We start from the raw sequence: 19198 nt of genomic DNA, 5'->3' as shown, positions 1-19198 counted from the left end.
CCAAAGCCAGCCCAGCTCGCTTTTCTCCCCTCAAGCCTACAGTCTCTTGGTGTATGGACCCCCCCAAAAAATCGAAGGAGAACGTAAAGCCGTGGAAACGCAGAATTACCGCCAGGAACGCACAATCCAAAGCTCCTCTAAACAGCTCGTGTTTGGACAAGTCAAAGAGCAGGTGAAGGCCTGGAGGAGCCTGCGTCCAGCAAAGCCACGGGCTCGTGGTGGGGTCAGAATCTCCCTTCGCACCCTCGCTGTGACCGAGACCGCTCGCGGTTGGAAGGCAGCGCCGGCCGAGCAACGCGCGCGCCAGCAAACACGGCGACGAACGGCGCCCTGGGACCGGCAGGGAAAGGCACTGCAAGCGCAGCCAACGGCACAACTGTGCGGAGAGCTGCGACCACGTCCCTCCAGAAAACACCCTGCAAATCCTCCGTGAGAGAATCACGTTGCTGATCATCCCCGCTGGGACGGTGCGGATTTCCCAGCTTGGCTTAAGCAACCAAAAAGAAAAGAGCGGAAAAACTTGGGCAATTGTTTAAAGACTGGATGTTTGGGAGAAGAAAATGGTCATCCACTGGGAGACTCTCAAAAGCAGACAGGCTCACGCCGAGCAGACAAGGCAGCTCCACCGTCGCGCAGCAGAACGGGCAGAGCAGCACAGTTAAACACAAGAACCGCTCCTGCAACGGCAGCTCAGCGCCCACCCAGCGCGAGGGCTCGGCCCGAAAACACCGGGATCAGCTTTGGCCTCTCAGGACTCAGTTCTCCCTTTGCAAGTACCGATTTTTGTCGTTTTAAGCAAATACAGCTCATCACACACCGGCCTGGATCTCGTGAGATGGGCTCAGCGCCAAAATGTCAGAGTTTAATTTCGGTGGAGGAGGAAAAAAAAAAAAAAAAAAAAAAAAAAGAAAAGGAAAAAAGCTAAAAAGTGCCCAGTCTATAAAATGGGAATTTTTTAGGCTCAACTTTGCTACATTTCCCCTTCAGTGTTCTTTTCACTAAGCAACAAACCCACCGGTTTAACGCACACGTGCAAGGGACTCCAAAGGAGAAACGTTTTACTCCCGCGCTTTTTTACTCCACGCTCCACAAACCCCACACAACGCGGCAGGACGTAACAAAGACCAAAGACCGAGCGTCGCGTTAGCTGCCCGCTGGAGTCTGCAGGGCTGCCGAGAAAGCCTTGCCAAATATTTGGGGAAATTTCTGCACGTGGTCTCCCCTTACCCTCCGTGTCAGCGCCCAGCGGGGCTCGCTGGCTGCGTCTGGGACCCAGAGGCCGCCGGGGGACACGTCAGCCGTCAGCTCCGCCGCCTCGGCGCCGCCAGAGGGGTGAGGAACGGGCAGAAGAACAGCAGAGGGAAGCAGCAGCTCTGCCCCCGAATGTCCCTGCTCCTGGAGCCAGGGCCACCCTGATGAACACCCGCCCTTCACGCCGAGTTGTCACCCCCAAACCCCAGCAGCGTAGCTTAGAGGGACACGGGAAGTTTTCAGTCTCATGGGAGTGGAGGGAGCCCTGAGGCTCAGAATCTCGGGGCTCGCTTCTCTGACAAACGCACTGCACCTCTTCAAAACAAAGTCTGTATCGTGAGGGAGACCCCGTTGGGCCCCTGGCAGCACCTCACCGGGGCGGGCAGCGCTGCTCCCCCAGCACACCACCAGTACGGTGGTTCAGGCATAGCTGGGAAGGACCCACACGGGTGCGTTTCGGACAGCAGCAAGGGAGGCAGGGCTGACAAGGGGCTTATTTCGGGTCGCTGCTCTCTTCTTTTTCGTTTGTAACTGTCCCTTCACGGGGTCCGTGCCCGTTGGAGTCACGGGCTGAGGGCAGTGGGAACATCCCGCGGCCCCCAGCGCATCCCGCTGGGAAAAACCGGCGGCACGCTGACCGGCGAGCACAGGGCTCGACGCTTCTCTCCCCTGAACGCCTGTGAAAGGCGTGAAATCAGCTCCTGCACCTGGCTCCAGTAACACATGCTGCTGAGGAAAAGAGAAAACGGTTCATCTGAAAAAAACCTGTGGGCGAAGGCGTCCCCGGCCACCGGGTGAGAGGGGTCAGCAGCGAGCAGGCCTGAGGCGCGGGCTGCCGGCAGGTAGAGCTGGAGCCACGAGTACCCGTGGGCCTACGTGAATCTGTACGTACCTGCGTACGGATTTCATACCACAAAGCATCTCTCTCACACGTATCTCTGACACACAGATCATCACAAATATTTTTATGTCACAAATTCTGCCCATACACCCCCACCCACACACCCCTGGTTTTAGGAATTTGACATTTTTAAGGACTTTTAAAATCAAACATAGGCAGTGCAGTAAGAGGGAAAATAATACAAAATTATATCCGACTAAATCCCACCCAGAGCTGTTCCTGGACGTGCTGACGAGGCTGCCGCGTGGCTTTCCCCTGTAAACTCTCGTGGCTTGTCCTTGAAGCGCCACCAAAGCTGCCAGGGCCACGAAACCCCTCGAACTGGAACGTCGCTGTCTGTGCAGCACCAAGGGGAGCGAGCCCGCGCACACTCACTCTTCCCAGACTGACCGCATCTCTTCAAGTTCCCTCTCGCTTTCTGCATCCTGGAAACGCAAGGAGAGAAGAGAGAAATACACAGCCTAATCAAAACGATTAAAAAAAGAGAATTTCCCTTTTCTCCTCCAGCCCCACACCAGGTTTTACGGATACCCCCAGCCTGACATTTTCCCTCCCCTGTACTCTCCTCCCAACGCTACCCACTTTGAAGCCTATTTAAGTTTTCCAGGTATCACAGACAGTTTCTCTTACGTTTGCTTTTGAGAGACGAGACCCGACAGCCGGGCCAGCAGAATTCAAACCTCTGCTCCCTCCCGACTTCCACAGTCTGGATAAAAGCCTTTGTTTTTCCTTCTCAGCGTGATGGAAGCTATTGGATTGGTGACGAGAACCAACACTTGCAAAGACTTAGCAAAGCCACTGAAGCGCTGGCTTCCTCGCTCGGCTCCCACTTTTCATTTCAGAGCAGGAGAGAGAATTAACTGTTCGTGACTGCTCTGCCTGGAGCTCCCGCCTGCTCTCTCCTGAAAATCTCAAGGCTTCTCTGATTAAACTCTCATGCCTCCAACACATCTATTTCTCGGTCTTTTGGAAAAAAATCCTCTTTCTACCAGCTCTGCTGAGAGAGATTTCCGACCAGCGAGGAAGCTCTCACCAGGCAGAGCCGGGGAACGTCCTTTGCAGGAAAGGAGAGGGTCCTGCCCCGTGCCCTGGTTCCCCAGGCCTGCAGCAGCCCGGTGGTTTATGCAGTGCGGGGCAGTGCCCTGCACAGCCAAGGCAGCTCCTTGCCAGGCGCTCGGCCAGGACCTCCTGCATACCTGTGGTTTCAGCCCCAGCACAACACTTTCGCTACAGCAACCGAAAAAACCTAACGATGGCCTTAAAAACAGAGCGGCCTGAAAACGCTGCGAATTTCTGCAACTCTGCCTTCTGAAACGTCTGTTCTGCCAGACGAAGGCTGAAACTGTAAGAGCTGGAGGACCTTGCCTACGTTACTTCGCTTGCAATTTTCATGGCAGTGCAAAGAACCTCAGACTAATATTAAAAGCTGAGCCGGTTTTGTTCAGTTTCTAACTGGCAGCAACCCGAGGGCTCGTTCTACGCAGCTTCTGCTTAACGGGAAAAGTGCACAAGAAAAGGAAAGTGCACAGGAGCTCCCAGCCGGGGAACGCGGCCAGACGGCAGTTCCTAAAACACAGTACAGTCTGCTCGCCAAAACCCTGCAGAAGTAACACAAGAGCTGAAACACCCTGGATATTAAGAAAAAAAATCGATGCCGGGCAGCTCACACAAACTTCCGAACGGCTCAGCACCATCGGCTCCAGCCTGGGGGAGCTCAGGGGCGAACTCGGCGCCCGCAGAGTTCAACGTGGGCAGCTCCTCCGAGGCCTCGCAGGCCACCAGCAGCGGGAACCCAGCGCTCCAGCCCCAGGACAAGCCCTCAGCCGAAGTGGCGCCATCTGAACGGAGCTGGCCAGGCACGGCAGCGCCCAAGGGAACAAACCTTCCCCGAGGCGGGGCGCTGGGGAGGTCCTGCAGCCGCTGGGGTGCCGGGCTGCGGCGCTGGGTACGCGCTGGGCCTTCAGACCGTCCCTAACCTCGCCCCGCAGCAGCCCGGGATTTGCCTCGTGGTGCGCTCGGCCTCTAAGCCCGTACCAGAGGTCCTCTCCATTTCTGAATGTTCTTCATTATTTTGCTGAATGGCTTTAGGCAGTTGGATAACAGGTCCCAAGAGAAGAAGAGAGTCCACACTAGGGAACAAAATACTCTAAAACCTGGGCTTACAAGCGGGAACATCTTTTAAAACCCATTTTGTCTCTGTGACCATTTTATCTGTGCTCATCACCCACATGGGCTCACTGAGACCTCTACCTCTTTTGTCTGGACTGGCAGCTCGGCGGCAAGGTTCATCCAGAGAACCGCTGCGGTGTTGTTCCCCAGGTCCCTGTAACACTGGGAGGAGAAAAGGACGACGTGAGAAGAGTGAAACAGGAAAAACGGCAGCAAGTGTAACCGAGCAGTTACAGACCCTGGCAACTGCCGAAAGGACCTACTCCTGCCTCTTAACCACTTGCTCCGTATGGTTTCAGGCTTCTGACGCTTCCTGCAGTGTCCTTCATTCACACAGGATTATAATCACCATCACGTTACGGAATACTAGATCTCCTTTTTTGGTTTGGTTTTGGGTTGGGCAAGGAGATTGGTTTTTTGGTTGGAGATTTTAACGCGTCCCTGCGATTTTCACCATTTTTGAAGCTCTATTTTTATTTCCACTTAGCCGCTCTTCATCACACCGCTCTCCCCATAAAACCTCCCTACGGAGAGCACATCACCTCCCAAAGCCTGCATTCCCACGGCCGTTACAAATGAGGTTCAGCGGCAAGCACTGGAACCCCCAACACGTACAGGCCTCTCAGCTCCGCAGTAGGTGTGAAATATTTCCCGTCACGAACTCTCCTCCAACAGCAGCGGAACAGTCATCCCTCTGGAAGAGGAAGGCTCTGGGGCCTTCCGGAGCATTTGGGGACCACGGAAGCAGCACGGCCGAAGGAGGCGGTTGCTGAAGGACCCCCCAGCAACGCCCCTAACCCTGGCGTGACCGCCCCACAGCACAGCCAGGGGAAGGAGAAGGGCTGATCTCCCGCTGGGCCATCGCTTCAGACTGAAATGCCACCCCACAGCACGTGTGCTCTGGCGGTTTTCCTGCGCTGTGGGACAGCTCCGAGAGGGGACGACCTGCTCTGCTGCGAGCAGGGCAAAATAATTAGGTGCCAATTGCACTTTTTAACATTTTGTGATTAAGGATGTGACCCAAAGTGACGGAGCCCGGGATTTGGAAAAAACCACCCCACCATGGTACCTCAGCAGCCAGAAACAGAGGGCTGGCTGACGAGCAGGCAGCTGATTTTACCTAACCGACTTGTGACCAACTGCACACAGCGAGCTGCAACACATCAAAGACAAAATCCAGCTGGCGGGGAGGCCGCTCCACCTCCTGCTGGGTTTCCTCCTCTGCCCTCACCTTCATTTTCCTTTAACGAGAGGCTTATTGCGACATAAATTCTGCGCCTAGGTTCCAGCAGTAACGCACTCCAGACCGAGCAGGTCCTACGACTTGCACGCTCCCCTGATAAACTTCACATCCTTTGGGCCACTGGGAATTCAGCAATTTCACAGGGAATGACTGCAGCTACTCTTTGCTACGCCCACTCTGGCTAATATTTCTAAAGTTATTTGGGCTTTAAATATTTCTAGACCCCAGCAGGAGGTTGTAGGAATTAAGCAGCAATTTGAACACTGAAGAGTTCAGAACCAGTTATTCCCTCAACACAAAGGTCTTCAGAGCTCCAGCTCCAGGCACGCATGGTGGATTTGACCATTGCTCAAGACTCCCACCTGCATCACTAAACCAGAGACATACGGTGCCCTTTGCTTTGCCCCGCGATCCTCCCGCTGTGCACACCACAGAAATCCACGGTGGCGGGAGGATTAAACCTCCAGCCTGCAGTTTACAAGTTACCAGTGCTGCTTTATACAGAACCTGATCTGCTAAGACCCAAGAAGGATGCTCCGCTGGATGACCCAAAGGCAAAACTCTAATGCCTCTGCACTAGATGATTTGGCCTTTTTTAGAGATTTTATCATCTTATAAAATCTTGCTTCTGCATGGAGGAACTTATACGCGCTTAGCACTTCACAGCCAACGACGAACTGTTAATACAAACATTTCTTACCCTAGAAGCGTTTGATTGACCTAAAGAAAGCAACAAGTGACCGGTTACCTTGGCAATGTAGACCCTTCCCGCTTTGGAAAATCCTGGGCTCAGTTCCTCAACCTACAAAGAACAGAGGGGAGGGTGGGACAGGCAGACAAGCAGACATTAGGACATGCAAAGGACACCGTTAATGCCTCTCTCAGGCTTATGGCATCTCTTTAAGAAAAATAAGAAGAGAGGACTAAACCCCTTAGATCAGTGTAAGAGCCTCCCTCAGGCTCGCCTGGCTGGGTTGGTAACGCCCTCAGATTCTCGCAAAGCGCCGGTGACTCTGTGAACAACCTTCGTCCTCTCGCCTAATGCAGGGGGCGCGGAGGAAGGGCGAGGTGGTGAAGCGGAGCACTCGGAAGCCAAGGGAAAACCTAGTAGCTAAGGGCTACCAAGATGAGGAGGGGGCTGGAGCATCTCCCCTAGGAGGAAAGGCCGAGAGACTGGGGCTCTTTAGCCTGGAGAAGAGAAGGCTGAGAGGGGACCTTAACATGCTTATAAATATGTAAAGGGTGGGAGTCAAGAGGATGGGGCCAGGCTCTTCTCAGCGGTGCCCAGCGCCAGGACAAGGGACAACGGGCACAAGCTGGAGCACAGGAAAAACTTCTTTACATTAAGGGTGGCAGAGCCCTGGAGCAGGCTGCCCAGGGAGGCTGTGGAGTCTCCTTCCCTGGAGATATCCAAGGCCCACGTGGGTGCAGTGCTGTGTGACCTGCTCCGGGTGACCCTGTGCTGGCAGAAGGGTTGGACTGGATGATCTCCAGAGGTCCCTTCCCACCCCCACCATCCTGTGATTCTGTCAAACCAGCCTGACGGCCTCCTGCACGTGTGCGTGCCCTGCGTTTAACCTCCCTGCCCAGGCAGCCTCATCTGCTTGGGCTTCTCCTGAATATGCTGGTACCAAACCTCAGGAATCTTCCCCCAGTTTTTATCTTCTCCTTCCCAGCTGCTAAATCCCAGCTTCCCCGTTACTCAGGTGCCTCTGCCTTCTCCCGTTCATCTCAGCCACAGCCCTCACTCTCCAAGCAGCTTTGCTCCGGTACGTTCCTACCCCGAACCCTTGGCTTGACCCGTATCCCGTCTGCACTCCAACTCCCAGCGGGCTCTGCCGAGGCGCCTGAGGAAGCCCTGACAGCACAACACAACACAACCTTCCTCCTCCTGACGCCGTTGTCTGGCCTCAGACCTCGTTCAGCCTGTGCCTAACCCCGAGCTGCAGTCTGCAGGAAGACTTCCATACCCCCCGGCACGGCGAGTGCGGCTGAAAGCTGAACTGGGCTCTGCTGAGCACACGGGAGGTGCACTTGTCCAGGGTGTAATTAGCTTCCAGAGGGATGGTTTTGTGTCCTTGTAAAATTCTCTCTGTATTTGACCAAAGCTAAACCCCAGAAAAATGCAAGTTCCTGTTTCAAACCGCAGTGCTGCTCTACCTCACCCACAAAAGTGACGTGCGACCTTTCTAACGAAAGGAAACAAAACAGGTTGCCTCAAACCTACCTCTGAAATGATTTAACCACTTTGGCTGAAAAGTGCGCTGCCTAGGGCAGATACCCATCACAAGCTCCCCTCTCAAACAACGGCACTTCAGCAAAATAATAAGAAACTGAAACAAGTACGATATTCCCTGAGGCTCTGCAGAACTGCCGGCCCAATCAACGAGTTATAAAGTGCCAGGGCAGTTTGTCTCTGTAACACCTCATCAGAGGTGCTTAAGAGTAGTTCTCACAGGCCCAGCCAGTCTGTTTAATTCATTCATCTTGTGCAGTCCCTCGCCACAAGAGCTACATGCTCAACCATGCGGCTCAGGCCACATCTTAAATTCATTTTCATCAACAGGAGGACAAAAAAAAAAAAAAAAAAAAGCCATTCAGAGGGTAGGACTCTTACAGCGTAGGAATTCTTAGGACTACTTTCTTTCTAGAAAGAAATGTGTCCCTGAAACCTTGAAGTAGTTGTCTGCAAAAGTCTGAAATGGAGAAGTCCGGCCTAATCAGACAGCCTTTTAATAAAATATTCTGAGAGAAATTAAATGACAGACTGTATCTGGGCAAGCATTCCCAGGGATGAGCCCAAACAGATCTCACCGACCCTGGAAGAGCACAGACCCCCGGCATTCAGCATCAAGCAATGAACAGCTCCACTACGCAGTTTCCAAAAGGAAAACCAAAACCCTTAAAACCAGCTCTGAACACTTTGGGTCTAGTCCTGACGTCTTCAAAACCACGCTCCTCTCTCTGGCTATTCTACAGCAGAGCCTCCAAAATGTTTGCTTCCGCCAGCTTTTCTTCCAGCAGTTCCAGTCAATGGAGACGTATCAGGGAGCACCCCGGGAGCGGCGAGTTTGGGCGGAACACAAGCACGCCAGTTCCACGCTGGGACTGCCGCTGCCCGGCCAGCCGCTCCCGTGGGGTCAGACTGCCTTACCCGTAAGAAGTTTTGCAGCGCGTCCTGTACGGTGGCTGTAGGGGGGGCTTCAAACAAGGCAGCAGCAGTCTTTTTTTCAAGCCATCCCAGATGGGAAACCTGCAGAGACGGTAGGAAGAAGCTGTCAAACCCACTAGAGACACAGCACCTGCAAAAGTGTCCAGACAAGGAACAGTTTCTTGTAGCTGGCTCGGGCGCCTGGGAGCAAGCCAGGGATCTCGGCAGTGCCGGCACATCCTGGATGAGTATCCAGGGCCAGCCATGGAGTTAACCCCCCTTTGCTCTTCCCTGACCCCAGCTTAGGCCGCAGGTCAGCCTCTGCGGGGCACCCATCAGCTGCCACGGGCGCAACGCTCCAAGCACGGTTTGTCTCTACACCCGGGTGGGCCCCAGCCCCACACCGCCCCGTTGCAGCCCCACCAGCTCCCGGCAGCTCCCCCCTACGCAGGGCAGCGGGTGACACGTGGAGCCCTCCCACCTCCCGGCTTAACTCTGGTACAGGACCCCACAAAGATCCCTCGAGAGGGGCAGGCTGAAGCCTTCCCACCAACAGAGAGTCACATTTTGAGAAATAGGTAGCTACTGTAATTACTTCATGAAATCTTATTCTCTTCTCTCTCTAATGAGAAACACCCCGAAATTCCAGTGGGGGAAAGGATGCATAAGGCTGTAACTTGGGATAAAATCTCCTTTGTTTCATACTGTGCAATTCTTACAATGCAGCAGAAGCACTAGCATATTTCTACAGACATCTGGTTTTATTTCATAGCTTCAGCAGCTCTACGAGCAGTAAGGCTTAGTAGAAAGTCAACGGAGTAGGGAGCTAGGAGCTTCCACTGCTTTAGCTCACTGCCACTCTGTAATTACTGGTGTCAATGATCTCGGCCACAATCTCTGCAATGTGACTTTGGCTCTGACAGCAGCGAAGCGCTTTCAAATTGTGTAAACTGAAAAGCAGATAGTTACTGCAGACTCTTATTTCTTTTTATAGGCACTAAATCTGATTTATGGTATTTGATTCCAAGCTTTTCCCTGTCAAGAAACATAAAGCAGCCAGCACGCTGCTTCTAATACCTCCAATACGCTGTGCAGCAAGGGCAGAGGAACCACATGCAAAGGATTATACAGATATACTGTGTGCAGAAGCTCTTGCCAGCCCTGAAATGTCCTTGATCACATCCATATGCGCTTAAAGGATTGAAGGTAGTTTTATTTCACGGAGTAAAGCATGGGGAACAGTAAGCTAGTTTGCAACTAGTGCTTCTCCTAATCCATTCTTTGCCTTTTCATGCCGCCTGCAGTGACTAAAAAACCAAGCCCAGAGCCCCGAGCCCTTCAGAGCTCCGGTTCAGAGCAGTTTGGAAATAACACTTTTAGCAAACAGCTTCCCTCTGGGTAAGAGACAAAAGACGGGGAAAAATGAAGAGCAGAACAGTGGCACTCAACAAGCGTAACGGCAAAAAGCCCGGCAGCTTTCACTCCATGGCACCGAGGAACACCACGTACTTCTGCAGCCTTTTGTTGATTCCAGGACAAGAGTATTACAGCAGCAAGAGCAAACGACACTGCCAATACGAAACCGCACTCTTTGTGCTCTTAAACGTGTGTCTTGACTCCACCAGCCTTCCTCCGCCCTCCCCTGCCCTCCGCTCGTGGGCACAGAGCAACGCGCTGGACACGGGCTCAGCCAGGCCGGGTCCTCACCGGCAGCTCACTCCTTCTGCAGCCCCTCTACGAGCTGCCACGAACTCTGGCTGCAAACCTGCACCATTCACAATGCCGGGCTCCGAGCGGCGCCGCCGGCACGAAGGCAGCGGTTTGGGTTCGCCGGGAGGCAGGCGAGCGGGAGACGGGCTGCCTGAGGCCTCCCGAGGCCAGCAAAGCAGCTCAGGGGGGCAGCTGCGAGGCTGAACGGCGCCGTGTCCTGGCAGGCGGCGCTTCCAGCAGTGCTTTCATAAAAGCACCGAGGTGCTGCCCGGACGGGAACACGAGCTTCTACCTCAGACGAGGTTTCTGAACGCAACACGCTTACGGTCTCCTCCGTGGAGCGCTCTTCTCGGCACTGCTTCAGGACAGAGCTGGAGAGTTTCTAGACCCCGTGCAAGTGCAACCTTTAAACTACTTCTTCAAGCAACCAGGACATCTCCACGCCAGCGCTTCCTGATACAACACCTGAGCTCAGCCACTAAAGAGTGTCCTCAGTCCCCACAGCTGGTGGTTTGAATCCACCTGTCTTTCATTCCAACAGGATGTTAAATTCCAAGCAGGAAGAAAACAGCAACAAGCTGTAATAAACTGTCTTACCTGGTAACACCACCTGCCCAAAAGGTAGTAAGACTTTGGATCCTCTGGTTTCAGTTCAATCGCTTTATCAATGTGTTCCTACGGAGAACCAGCACCAACACCCATCACATGTCTGTTACAAGCAAACACAACACCCCCACACAAAAATACAGCTGACATTCATTTCACTCTAACACCTCTTCAGAGCTTTGACACAACCAGCTCACGGGAGGTAATAGCTACACATGGCCTGTGCCGCAGTAACCGTCCCAGGTGCAGCCCCGTACCCTGCAGCATCCCCGCTGTGGATGGAAGGCAAATAAAGGAACCTGAGGCAGATGAATCCCTCTCTGAAAAATAACTGCTTTGCATTTACGGGAGGGCGCAAGCGTCCTCGCAGGCAGTTACTGAAAAAGAGCTGGTGCTGCCTCTTATCACCACAGGGTAATTCCATGTTTCAAGTTCTCGGTCTCATCACACACACACAATTCATTTGCAAGACTTTTCTTCTTCTTTTTTCTGAGATTATAGTCAGCAAAAGCGCAAAGCCAGACCAGTCACCCTCATCACACGTCACTAGAACCACCCTCCTCAGCCCAAACCACCCCCTCGGACATCTCTCAGACCTACCGCTTCCCTAACAAGAGCTGGAGCCAACCTTCCTGACTTGCAGAAATAAGAACTGTTCCATACTTACACAGAAGCCAGCACGCCCGTTCTACTCACCTTAAAAACATACCCGGTTTGAATGCGCTTCTGAATGCTCTCATGTTCCGCCAAATGCCCGCAGAGAATAGCGTACCTGCACGGAGGAGACTGGCATGAAACCAAACCATTTACATCCCGTGGGTCTCTTCAGAAGGAAGAGATATATGTGTATTTATATAGGTGCACTAAAGCTTCACAGCTTACTGGGGAAAACAAGGAATACCGTACACCCGTTACCCGCAGGAAAAATCCCGTGGAGAAGGCGTTTGCTCGAAGGGTGCCGGCGAGTCAGCAGGCGCGGTTCGATGTGCCACAAAAGCGCAGGGCCCTGCCGGCTGGAAAGCCTGCCTTCTACGTAGCGCCCTACGCCCCACACGGCTGCACTCAGCTCGCAGCAGGGGGGAGGAACCGCTGCTGCGGCGGGAGCCCGCACTACGGGGAGCGCTAACCCGCCACGGCGCGCAGCCACCCTCCGCGCCAACCCCCAGCCCGGAGCACAGCGCTGTCTACTTCGAGGGAAAACGTGGGGAAAACCTACCTACGTCCTGCAGCCCCGCACGGCCACCGAACTCGGGAAACAAAACAACACGGTTTCAGGGTGGCACGTGCAAAGCCATTGGGTTTTGTCTGGCAAGAGATCGTCAAGTCTGACCCCAAGCAGCCCAGGACCTAGCCAAACCAGGTCTCCCATGAGCTGTGAAAGTCAAGGAAGGTTAATGACCCACGGATTCGCACCCTCCCGTCTCACCTCCCCGCACCACAGCGGTGCAGACCCCCTCCCCCCCCCCCCGCACTGCTTCCCAAGACACCCCAAATCGCAGCGGCGTGCAAGGGCACCGCTGCCAAACAGCACACGGGGATTCAAGCTTCAGCCCGCCCCGATTCGGTCTCTGACCTCCACCCCCTGCCGAGGCAAGAGCTGTGGAGGGAAAGAGGCTTCTCCCTCTTCCTTGAGTTTGGCTCCAAAATGTCAGGTGGAGCGGACGGACAAACGAGTAATACAGGCCTCGTTCTTTCAAAAAACAAACCTGGACAGAAGAAAGACGCAAATAAATCTGCCCTGAGGCGCCTTTCACTGCAGCTCAGCACTGCGGGATACCCCGTCTCATCTCGCCAGACGATATCCCACAGCACCCCTGGTCATGGTTAACCACAGCAGACGTTTGCGTGGGAATCTGTCGGAAGTCTTTTGAATCTCCAAGTACACTTGCTTCAGTGTCACGAAAAGCCCCACAAAACATTTCACACCTCATTGCTCTCGCCCAAACTGAATTCTCAATGTGTGACAATACAAAGTTGAGTCTCCTGAATATTACAAGTTTTTCATTAAATCTCATGTCTTTAACATGTTAATTTTCCTGTGAAAAAAACCCTGTGGTTCAGTTCTAAAATCTTTATTTTTTGCGATAATGGAAAAGATTGCCAGAGTGATGCCTTAATTGGGTAAAACCCTTTTCCCCCAGTTGAAAAAGCTGCCAGCTGCACTGCCACGATCTGTGACGTGCAGAGGATGAAGTAAGTGTTTTTGCGATCTCCCCCAGTTTGTTTCACAACAAACATCAGCCTGCGCTAAATATCCCTAACCACAACGACTAGGGTTTAGAAATACAAGCCAATAAAAGGCTTATTGGCCAAGATCACAAGATGAAATATTCCTATACAATAAATCATGTACTCTGTAGTCTAACGCGTAGGAGCTTGCCAGAACGCAGCTCCTATAACCGCATTGTTTAGGCTCCCGAATACGCGGTCAGGCATTAAACACAGCGAGGTCAAGTCTAAGGTTTTGCCACAAACCACGGAAACGCTGTGCCTTTTTAACATGGAAGCTAACCGGCTGCACGTCCTCCCTTCGTGCTACCCCGTCCTTCCCAGGGACGCCTGACGAGCCCCTTCAGAGCAGCCGTCAGTCCGACGGGACACCAACCTCGTTCAGTCCGATCCCTCCAGCAGCACGTCAAGCCCTGCGATACCAGAGATCTTTTAACAGCCTGGTGCAACGGTGCATCAAATAGGTATGCTGCCTGTGTGTCATGAAACAAAGGGTCAAAAACACCCAGGTAAGAGACGCCTGAACTGGTTTTTCACTGCAGTCCCAGGAAAAGACGGCTCTACCCGAGCCGGCTTTGCTGGTCTCAGCCCTTTGCGTGAACCTCCCTTCCCAGCTCGCGCCCCGAGGGCCAGGGCCAGGTGCCGGTTGGTGACTTTCATACGCGAGACTCTGCAGTTCTGGGATTTTAGGCTCTGGAGGTTCTTCGGATCCCGACTTCCCTTCCTCACTCGGCAGCGCCGACACGGCTTTCTGCTGTTGTCTCTCCCGCTTGTTTGCCTTGGCCGGTTGGAGCCGTTCATTCCGCGAAACGCCTCGGGGCGAATGCCACGAGGGGCAGTGCCGAGTCGCAGGACTGACTGACTAGCAGTAACGGGATAGATTAAAAATAATGAGTTGGGGAAAGGGATTTTCATCTGCTGTAAACAGCACGCAACCTCTGAAGCACTGCTCAGATCGATGCCTCAGCAGTTACCGAAAGCTCATATTAGGATATCGCTTGACTAATTATTAACCAGAACTGCTCATCAAGCTGCTGACGCTGGTCAAACTGCAAGTTCCCACAGGAATCTCAGCTCAGTAAGGATTTCCCCTTTATTAGAACGTAGGCTCTGTGCAAGCAGATACCACCAGATGAGAGACCCTCTGTTCTTCCAGCTTAAATCCCCGAGCTCGGAACAGGCAGCTTTGAAGAAACTTCATTTTCGATGCTGCACTCTGGCTGACTCCCATGGCAGCAGGACTTTTGGCCTCTGAACACAGAATACACAGCTCTGCGCGGCCCAGCACCTCGGCTCCACGGCCCGGGGGGTTTGCCAACCCAAACACATCTCTTATCTCTTTTAACCGTTTCGAAGACGCGCCAGCCGAGTGTGCTGGTCCTCCCTTCTGCATAAGGCAGCCAGTAAATCAAAAAGAAATGGTGAGGCAAGGGGGAGTGAAAGGAGAAGGGGAAAGAAGTGGGGAGAAGCAGCTACTTTGCAGCCAACCGATAAAAGTGAAACGGAGTGTTTAATATCGCCGGAGACGAGGCAAACAGGAAGGTCTGACCAGCGACAACAGCGGGAAGACATGGGAGTTCTTTCCTTTTATTGACATCAAAATTTGCTCTGTACGAATTTAACTACCATTTCCTCGCATCACCCAACAAATGACTGAGCTCCCACATATCCCTCTTCAGCCAGCATTAGCCGTGAGCTGCACACCGCAAGGCTCGCCTGCACAAATCCTTCAGCGCCATTCAAGCAGCGTCGCTACTAAATCAAGAGAGGTCTCGTCACACACAGCCAAGGAGATAAAATCCTCGTCAGAGCTCAACTTGCAGTTACCAGAGTCAGACAAAAGCTAGAAGAATACACACTTTTCTAACCAGGTAAACAATACGGAGAAACAGAGCTCCAAAATATCCATCTTGATAAAGAATTTAGAAGTTTTCCCACTATTTTATGAGCATTACCAGTGTTGCACCTTCCTGTGCACTGAGTAGATATAGGTCAGTCTCTTCACTTGAGTAAGGGAAGGAGACAGATAATTAGCAGGTATTTAGGGTGCCACGCCAAAGATGAAAATCATCATTAATTTAGGAATTAGTACCTTGGGAGAGACAGCAGAATTCCCAGTGACTTAACCTGAAATTAATGACCGGCTGGTCACAGAGAGCTTGGGGAAAAAGCTTTGGCTTTTCTAAGGGGAGACAAGGTCGAAGGGACAAACGAGGAAGGCAGAAGTAGAAGCCTCCTCCTGGCTTGCCTGCCCAGAGAGCTCAGCGAGGAGGTCGGGGTGCAAATTCACAGAGCACCAGGTAGGCTGAAATAATTCCCCATCGGGATGGACTTCGCAGCACTGCCAGCAGATGCCCCTTCCTTACAGGCCACCAGCGCCCACGCAGGAGGGTTTCCACACCCCGACGTACCACCCAGTCGCCCCATTAAGCTCCCAGTGCGCGCGAGCCCCGAGCTCAGCCTGGCGTTGCCCCTCCAGCAGCAGAAGGCTGCGGGCTGCGGGCCAGCTCCGCGCTGAACAATGCCACCTGCTCTGCAGAAAGCCATGTCACTGCTGGTCACACGCCTTCCCAGATAAGGGTGAGAATCCATCAGGAGCCCTGCTGGCTTGACAGGGGAGACAAAAGCCCAGCACGAGGCCCGAAAAAAAGCCAAGATTTACGTGGAGATAACAAATCTGTACGTACAGACTACCTGAAAAGGGTACTCGAGGATGAAGGCCTGGATGCTAGAAATTGAAGCACAATAAATCATAATCTGGATTAAAGCACCACTAATTTTCTACTGTCACTGTCTCAGTTTTCCATGGGGATTAAGATTTTATATGTGTATTTTCACACTAGGGGATCACATCAAAAACCTGAAGTGATGAACATCGGCTTCATCCCTGCTCCAACTCACAAAAACATTTGCAGCTGCTCTTAAATTGTGGAAAAAAGTAACCAAGGATGTATACAGGAACACTTACTGGTTTAGCTGCAGACCATCAGCTCTGGTGAAACAACAAAACTGACAGCTTTCCGCCTGTTAATTCCCCTTACGGAGTTTTAAAACTGCATAATGCCAAGTAAGTTGACTAATATATGGCTTAAAAAAAGCCACTTCCTAAGCCCCAGACTTGTGTCTGCAGGTTGTTTGTTTGGGGGTTTTTAAAATTATTTTACTTGCATGTGGGAACTTTTTCCTCAACCGACTATAATTAAACTGTTTAACTCCTAATCCAGAGACTGGTACCTCGATTTTAGCCGCAGGTGTGCACACAGGTACGCAAGTGAAAACAAGAAATTCTCATTTCTTAAAACTGCCACAGACCTGCTGCAAAGCTTTTACCTTTAAGCAGCTGTCCTCCACCACGGGCTTGCACAACTTGGTGGAAACAGCAAGAGGATACACAGTTCTAGCTGAAGTGATATGGCAACTGGGAGCAAAACTATGCAAAAAGCTCTCTGCAGGCTTCTCGTGACTGCTCGGGATGAGTTTGGGAACGACTTCAGCGTTACTTACACAACTGCAGGAGACCTCATATGAGTTTGACTCATTAGTAGAATCCACAAGAGCCATGGTTATGGCAACACGAACATTAACCCATTGCCAAGCCATAAAATTCCTGAACGCCCAGACATTTGTATGAAAGTCTTCATATTTTCTGTGAAAACAACTGTAATTTTTAAAATTGAGACAATACTGGATTTTTTCTTTTTATTTTTGTTACTTGTTGCACAGTCGAGGCAGATTATGGCTCATGTCTGCCAAGTAACAAACGTCTCAGCTTCGCTCCACTGGAGCCAACAAGGACACATGACCACCGAAGCAACTCACGACGACTCTCGTCCCTCTGCGGAAGCAGCCAGAGCCTGCTACGAGCAAAGCCTCACCCTTCCCAAGGGCCAGAGGCTCCACAAAGACTACTTTATCTGACCAAGTCACAGCAAGATGAAAGCAGGAGCCCAACACGCTCAAACGAGTAATTCCTACACCGCTTTACGGGCTTCAGGCAGAAGCCTTCGCAACAGAGGGGATGCCGGCATTTCTAGCAACCTGAATTCCCAGCCTCGCCAACAAGAGGGACAAGAACAAAACGCCAAAATAACCTAAATCTCCTGCTTTTGGAGAAGGGAACGAGGACGAAAGAGACAGAGTGATGTGTATTAAGTTTCAGGATCGCTCACAACCTTTTTGTGAAACTCCTGTAAGCAAACAAAGGGCAATGAGCTGCAGCTGCAACCGGGAGAAAGCTGGTTTGCAGTTCACGGAAGGGTGAACGTGGGAGGTTCACCGCTGGAGGTCGGTCTGGTCTGCTCTGAAAAGTACCCGTCAGGAAGAACATGACCTTGTTTTGCAGCGAGTAAATTACCCGAATCTCCCTTACCCTAATTCTTCCACGATTAACTGTTCTCTGAAAATTCCTGTGAACGAAAGGACATTGAATGGAGTGGCAAAAAAATCCCCCGTCCACAACACTGATGCTATTAAATAACTCCATTAAGTTGGGTAACTTAGTAGAGATTAAATGTAAATAGGCTGCAGACTAGGATATGCTAGGAAATTCATCAGTTACCAGGGGGTGACTGCAGAGAATTGAATTTAAAGGTTACAGTACATCATAAGCAGCCCAAGGCAATGACATGACGCTGTACTAGCAAGCCTCAGCTAAAGTACTATATACAATCTTGGAGTAACACATTAAAAAGGAAAGAAAGAAAAAAAAAAGACTGGATAGAGTCCCCAAGACCGCACTGAGAACAGGAGGTTTGCAGAACACCACCACACTGAAGGGCTGTGACAAGTGGGTCTGCTTTCTCTCAAAACACTGGATGAATACAACAGCTATCGTGTTCTCTGACAAATGGTTCCTCATCTTAAACTTTTGTCTAGAGAGGACAGAAGTAAAAACAAGGCTTAGGTTGGTATTGGGAAAAATCCATACAGTTATATATATCATATGTACTACTATATAGATTATACCTCCATACTTAAAGACACTACTTGATAAAACAGGCGCAGGGGAGGGATGGGGACAGGACGAACCCCACCCCTAGAAGTTTCTAGGCAGCAGGGACAGTTTCGGTACACCCGGCACGCACCACGGCGAGATGGGCGAGGTGACTTTCTGACTTTCTGACTCCCGCCTGGCTCACAAATCCAGACACAGCTCAAGCCTGGCCAGGCCTGGGCAGCAATCCGTGCCGCGTTAAGTGCTGAAATACCGCCGGGTGTTGAGATGAAAGCTACCATCGAGTCCCAGCCAGAAGGCTGTCGCTTTTCAAAAAGCTGTACCTACCCCCAGCAGCCAGCGGTACCGACAGCACCAGAAAGGGCTGCCACACACCAGCGCAAGGTGCTCCACCGAAGTGACAGACTCGAGAAGAGAGGGCACGTTTCGGAGGCTCACCCAGCCCGAGAACGCCCCCTCCTCCCGCTTCCCTGCAACATGGACAGTATCTCCCAGAGGGCCAAAGCTTATTGCCTCCCCTGCAGCGACAGCTTTCAGCAGCCAGCAAACAGTATTTCCTTTCCAACGTGAAACACTCAACCCAAACAACAGCTGCTAACACAGCACCTGCAAACCTTTCCCCAGAGAGACCTCTGAAACCCCTCGCTGCTCTGGCGGTACGGCCAATATTCCTTTTAACCAGAGGAGCGGAAGCCAAGGCAAACAGACAGCTCGCTGTCCTGCCCCGGTCCCGAGCGCTGCTCTTACGTGCCTGCAGCTGCGCTGCAGCCAGCCCCACCGAAACGGACAGGGGACTCTAACAAGGCCACGATTGTTCCTCTCCTTCATTTGTGAGGATGTCACATACCCACGTCTAAGCAGCAAACGGAACAGGTTTGTGCAAGGATCGATGCCTCTTCCATCCACCCCTAAAAGCGAGCAAGAACAGAGCTACGGACTTGCTCTGTCCTCCTACTCACGAGCCCAAACCAGCTGAGGAGCAAG

General features: G+C 52.2%; 1 protein-coding gene across 2 annotated transcripts in view; it reads right to left on the bottom strand.

Annotated features, from left to right (window-relative positions):
* Positions 1-2201: 2201 nt before the first annotated feature.
* The window catches only part of RMDN3 (regulator of microtubule dynamics 3), a 30555-nt gene continuing 13558 nt past the window's right edge, over positions 2202-19198 (bottom strand). For both annotated transcript variants that reach the window (XM_086472400.1, XM_086472401.1), the window contains 6 exons: positions 11728-11803; positions 11023-11100; positions 8719-8817; positions 6313-6366; positions 4403-4483; positions 2202-2577 (listed from right to left, as the gene is read on the bottom strand). In XM_086472400.1, the coding sequence (XP_086328526.1) occupies positions 2524-2577; positions 4403-4483; positions 6313-6366; positions 8719-8817; positions 11023-11100; positions 11728-11803 (442 nt within the window). In that variant the 3' untranslated portion in view covers positions 2202-2523. The remainder of the gene's footprint in view (positions 2578-4402; positions 4484-6312; positions 6367-8718; positions 8818-11022; positions 11101-11727; positions 11804-19198) is intronic.

Source organism: Leptosomus discolor, chromosome 12, assembly GCF_034619465.1.
Source record: "Leptosomus discolor isolate bLepDis1 chromosome 12, bLepDis1.hap2, whole genome shotgun sequence".
NCBI classification, from domain to species: Eukaryota; Metazoa; Chordata; class Aves; order Leptosomiformes; family Leptosomidae; genus Leptosomus; species Leptosomus discolor.
This window is presented reverse-complemented; position numbering and strand designations above follow the sequence as displayed.